The following is a 5,796-nucleotide window of genomic DNA, read 5'->3' as shown; positions in this document are numbered from 1 at the left end:
TATTTCATAAGATGCGCCCCCATGTGGCCTCAGGAGAGAAGCCAAAAGCTTTTTTCCCCTAACTGAAATTATGCCTTTTAAATTCTAATATAATTTGAATTTTGATAAGTAGAAAATTTGAATTTAGTTTTTCAGTCATTTTATATATATAAAATAGTGATTATATAATTTACATAGAGTTTGGTAAATTATAAGGTTATATAAATAGTGATTATATTACGATATAACATTATAATATAATCACTATATAGTATATGTTTATATGAGCAATATCACTCGAGTACGAGAGCGATACCGTCTCCTAATAAAACCCTCTTTTGTGTGGAACTACTTCCTTCCGCCACGGATTCAAAGCTCAAGTTGACAGTTAAAGTCACTTTTAGAATTCGTATCGAGGGCATGTGCTGCTTCAGTAAGGTTATTAGTGAGAAATAATGAGGTTATAAGAGAGACACAATGCGGCAAGACGTGCATCCAAATGAGAGAGAGAGAGAGACCGCGAAGCTAGACGTTTCTTCTTATATTAACTAACGTACTCTACGCATCCAAATGAGAGAGAGAGACCGCGAAGACCCGGCTAGAACAAGCGGAGTGATACAAAATTGTGAAAGGGCGTTCCTGTAGCGATACCAGTACAATATCTCACGGTTCTCAACCAATCAGATTTGAGAACCAGAACGAACTGTTGTATAAATGATAATATATGATAATATATAATATATAATTATTGGGTTTTAAAATATATATATATATAAATATTTTTTAAATTCTAAAATATAAACATTAAAAAAAATGTAAATTTAAGATGGAAATCAAATTGATTTCAAAAGTGAACCAATAATTTATTCCAAGCCTCTTTAATGGAAGTCTGTGCTTTATGAATCACATCAAATGGTCTCTCTATAAGTGCAATATTCCTGAAATGACCTAATTTATTACTTCTTACAGCAAACATAATGCAAAAAATAGCTGTTTAGTTTATCGAAAATTCATATTAGCAGACAAATGAACAGGAGGAGGGATGGTAATAAAGGGGCATTTTTACAAAGGTACATTGAGTTTTTAATGGGTTTAGCCCTCTGCTGCATTAACTATGTATGAGTGCTGTAAGAGCACTGAGCGAATGAGCTCTGTTTTATGAACACACCTCCATTGGGTTGACAGTAATGGTGAGGGCAGAGTCATCCCAGTCCATCTCGTTCTCTTTGCCGTTTTCCTGGTCCCTCATGGTGTGCTGGTGGGCAGCACGGATACGGAAGACGCCCAGGATGATCATAAACACCAGGAAGCTCACACACACAACGATAACGACGGTGGCAGCACTGGGGACAACTGTGAAGAGTGGATGGACACAGATTAGCATTTGGTATTTAGGGTGAAAAAAAACCTAAAAGAGGTTGTCTGAGGTGTCCCTCACCGACTGTCCAGATGTTGTAGACCGCACTTGTATATAATCCCTAAAAAAACGCCATTAAAAAGCGCTCCATAACTGCCCTACTTTTTAAATTGACTTTAAGCTGCAGAAAAACTCATGGAAAGAACCTGAATTCAGTTTTGAGCTCCACATTAAACAGCTTATTCGTTTGATTACAAAGTCTGGATTATCTTTAATGAGAGATTAGTGCAATAATCTAGGAGATACTGTGAGAGATGAAGCAGCCAATGAAACGCCTTTATCTCCAAGAGAAGCTGAACAGATGGAACAGAGGAGGGGAGGAGAAGGAAATGGAGGGATGAAGAAGAAATACCTGAGGCCTGATGTGTGTTGGCCAGGTTGTGTCCAGACAGGTCCACTGAAGCGTGCTGAATTTGGTTGATGAACTGAGGCTGTACCATAGCGTTGTTAGCATGGTCCATGGGGTTGGCTGTATGGATCACATTGACCTGATAACATAAACAATAAAGACGGTCACACAACTGGCATCTGTGTAATACAATACAATCCCATTTATCTCTTTATATCCTTTGGCTTACTTTGATATAGACTTGTATATAACATTTTTATATAAACAGAACCCTTAAACAAATAACAATTGATTTTTATACAAGCATTTATATAAGTATATACATAACGATAAAATAATAATAAAATGTGCATAAGACCATATATAAAATAAAAACTAAAAGCTTAAAAAAATAATGAATAGAATAAAAAATAGAAAATTATTTAAATCATTTCATTTCAATCTACACACTACAGTTGAGGAATTTGGTAACCATAAGATTTTTTTTTTGTTTAAAACAAGTCTCTTATACCCATCAGTAAAAACTGTTTTCCATCTGAACATATTTTAAAATGTATTTTTTTTTTCTTGTGATGGCAAAGCTGAATGTTCAGCATCATTATTTCAGTCTTCAGTGTCACATGATCCTTCAGAAATCATTCTAATATGCTGATTTGGTGCTCAAGAAAAATGTCTTATTATTATCAATGTTGAAAACAGTTGTCTTGCTTAATATTTTTTAAGAAATTTTTTTTTTTCAGGATTCTTTGATGAATGGAAAGTTCAAAAGGACAGCATTTATTTCAAAATAGAATTATTTTGTAAAATTATAAATGTCTTTACTGTCACTTTTGATTTATTATAATTTATTATAATTATTATTATTATTTAATGCATTCTTGCCAAATAAAACTATTAATTTCTTACAAAAAAAATCTTACTGGCCCCAAACTTTTGAAAGGAAGTGTGTATATATACGTTAACTATAGTAAATATAACTGTAGGTACCGTGGTATTTTAGTGGAACATTTTAGTGAAGTTAATAAATCATTGTTTACATTGAGGACAGTGTGTGGTCAGCCATACCTCGACTTTGAATTCATTGCTGATGTAGCGGCCATTGAGTTCAGAACAGACGAGTTTAAACTTCCTGTCAAACAATGCCTCTGTGTGCCAGTTCCTGTAGCGGATCAGATGCAGGACCTGTTCATAGGTCACCATGGTGTTAACCCCTGTGGACAGAGACAAGCTTTAAGCATTTGTCAAGATTACAGTACTGATGCTTGTAATACCATTTGATCAGCCATTCAGCAAGATGCTGGATATAAACTACCATTAACAAATCACACAAATATAATCCAACAGATGTGTGCAAATATATAGCAGTAGTTTGTTGATGTAGATGGATGAGTACCTGTGATGACCATGCCCACGTTAGAAGAGCTCATCTCCAGAGCTCTCTGCTGGATTTGGGCCAGATCCACCTCCAAACTCTCATGATCTCCATTCAGTTCATCTCCCACCACAGTCACCTCACACGTGTCCAAGTTATGCATGATCTCCTCAGATACCACCGTCTCTTGCACTGCCAAAAAACAAAAACCATTCGTCAGTAAGTTAGAGCAGAACCTCTCCATTTGATTCAATTTAATCTTGGAAAGACTTGAATGTTCAGAAACAGTCCGCCATGCAATTTTATGGCAAATATCGATTGCGAGGAGTAAAGTAATCTGTAAGAAATACTTACAATGCACTAAAATTTAGAATAAAAAACATTAGCTAAGACAAAACCTTTTAGACTTTCTTTCATCCCAGAATCCATTATATAGACAGCGTCAATATTTCTACCACTTATTGGAATATAAACATCCAAAATATTGCTCAAAGAGACCGTTAAATCATTTGCATTTCCATTTAATATGCTTTTCCAAATCCATATAACATCCTCTTTTGTGTAGAACACAAATGTGACCCTGGACCACAAAACCAGTCATAAGGGTTTATCCATTATCTGAAAGCTGAATAAATAAGCTTTCCATTGATGTATGGTTTGTTAGGATAGGACAATATTTGGCCGAGATACAACTATTTGAAAATATGGAATCTGAGGGTGCAAAAAAATCTAAATATTGAGAAAATCGCCTTTAAATTTGTCCAAATGAAGTCCTTAGCAATGCATATTACTAATGATCATACATTTTTGATACATTTACGGTAGGAAATTTACAAAATATCTTCATAGAACATGATCTTTACTTAATATCCTAATGATTAATTAATAATATCCTAAAAATTAACGATAATTTTGACCCATGCAGTGTATTTTTGGCTATTGCTACAAATTTACCCGTGCTACTTATGACTGTTTTTGTGCTTCAGGGTCTCAAATGTCAAACAGATCTGGAATAAATGATGACAGAATTTTCATTTCATAGGTAACTGGTCCCTGTAAGTTGTAGCCAATGTGTAAACTACTCCTAGTCAATCTGTTTTCTGCTGCTTATCTTACTATCTAACTTTCTCTTTCATGATCCATTTCCCCTCTCTCCACCTTTCTCAGCAAAATATGTGAATCTCACATTCCCAGCGTACCTGTGGGATCATCCTCGCCTTCGGCCTCGGTCTCAGCTGCTCTCAATGTCATCTCCCTCCAGGCTCAGAGAAGACTGGTTGGGGTTGAACTCCACCTAGAGAGAGACAGAGAAACATACATCCATTTGGTTAACCTTGGAAACACAAATTAAGATATGTTTAATGAAATCTGCTCTATGTATGTGTATCTATCATTGTTTAGATGTTAAATTGATTCTGTTTAGAACATAAAGCGATCACATCTCTTCACAATACTTGTGTTAAACCGCGCAATTCATATTGATTCATTTTACTATGCCTTTATGAACTTTTTGGATCTTCTAAATTTTGGTTACCTGGATTTTCAATGGAGGGACAAAAACCTTTATTGTTTGTTTAAAAATACGTTAATTTGTGTTTTAAATAGTAACCAATGTCTTATGGGTTTAGAACGACATGAGGGTGAGAAAAATGACAGAATTTTTGGTGAATTATCCTTCTGACAAAAATTTTAAATATTAAAAATAATTTTGGGGAATTAAAATGAGGCTGAAATAAATAAAATAAAATAAATATTAGATGAAAACCTTTTAAAAACAACGTTCAATTAAACATTAAAATTGCTAAAAGTATAACTGAAATAAAAATTAATTAAAGCTATATGGCAATATTAATAATAAAAACAAAAGCACATATCAAAATTACTAAAACATTTAAAAGAAAACTGAAAATATAAAAATAAAAGCTAATTCTAAATATTTATAAACACTATAATAGTATATAAATAGTACTAAAATAACACTGTAGGACATCCATGAGTATTTTCACAAAGCTCGTATATGTTTTGACACTTACGCAAGGTAGAGCGATCATCAGTTTTCAAAACTTCACCTACATAGCCCAAAAGAATCCAAGCAGTGTTTTACAACATTCACATCACTCACCTTCACAGCAGAGGCTACTTCCTCTGGAAGCTGCACATCAAGACCTTCCTTGCAGGTGTAGAGGCAGTCGATAACTTTCTTGTTCTCCAGTTTGCCGGAGCGGATCATGAGTCCAGCTAGGTTGCCCCGGAAGTACTGAGTCAGGCGGGCGCTGCCACCTACACAAACCCGGAGGGGGACAGAACCTGTTAGATACCAAGCTCAAGCATGCACAGTGTGCAGAGGCCGTGTGACTGATGCTCATGCATGTTAAGTGTTCGGTGCTGGTGCAGCCCGGTGCATCACACAGGATGATGGATGACCTGATTCAGGCCTGCGGCCTCATGCAACTTTTGGTGGGAGAAAAAAGGCAAATAAATGGGAATAAACACAAAGTGGCACATAAAAAATGAGGCAATATGATTGAATAAAATCTACACATATTTGCATATTTCTAAATGGTTTAGTGGGGTAATGCTATGTGTTTTTTAACTGTCTTGTTATCAACATTTAAGGAATAGGTGACCCAAAAAGGAAAATCTGGTCATTATTTTTGTTGTTCCAAATGCTGTATGCGC

At 35.1% G+C, this 5,796-nt stretch overlaps 1 protein-coding gene across 1 annotated transcript in view; it reads right to left on the bottom strand.

The window, feature by feature from the left end:
- The window catches only part of LOC107708834 (calsyntenin-1-like), a 44,060-nt gene that overhangs the window by 636 nt on the left and 37,628 nt on the right, over nt 1-5,796 (bottom strand). Inside the window, 7 exon segments of the mRNA XM_016513171.1 lie at nt 1,148-1,332; nt 1,749-1,884; nt 2,811-2,956; nt 3,139-3,309; nt 4,317-4,356; nt 4,358-4,411; nt 5,240-5,397. Of these exon segments, the coding sequence (XP_016368657.1) occupies nt 1,148-1,332; nt 1,749-1,884; nt 2,811-2,956; nt 3,139-3,309; nt 4,317-4,356; nt 4,358-4,411; nt 5,240-5,397 (890 nt within the window).

This window comes from Sinocyclocheilus rhinocerous, unplaced genomic scaffold, assembly GCF_001515625.1.
Source record: "Sinocyclocheilus rhinocerous isolate Xijiao unplaced genomic scaffold, SAMN03320098_v1.1 scaffold1406, whole genome shotgun sequence".
In the NCBI taxonomy this organism is placed as follows: domain Eukaryota; kingdom Metazoa; phylum Chordata; class Actinopteri; order Cypriniformes; family Cyprinidae; genus Sinocyclocheilus; species Sinocyclocheilus rhinocerous.
This window is presented reverse-complemented; position numbering and strand designations above follow the sequence as displayed.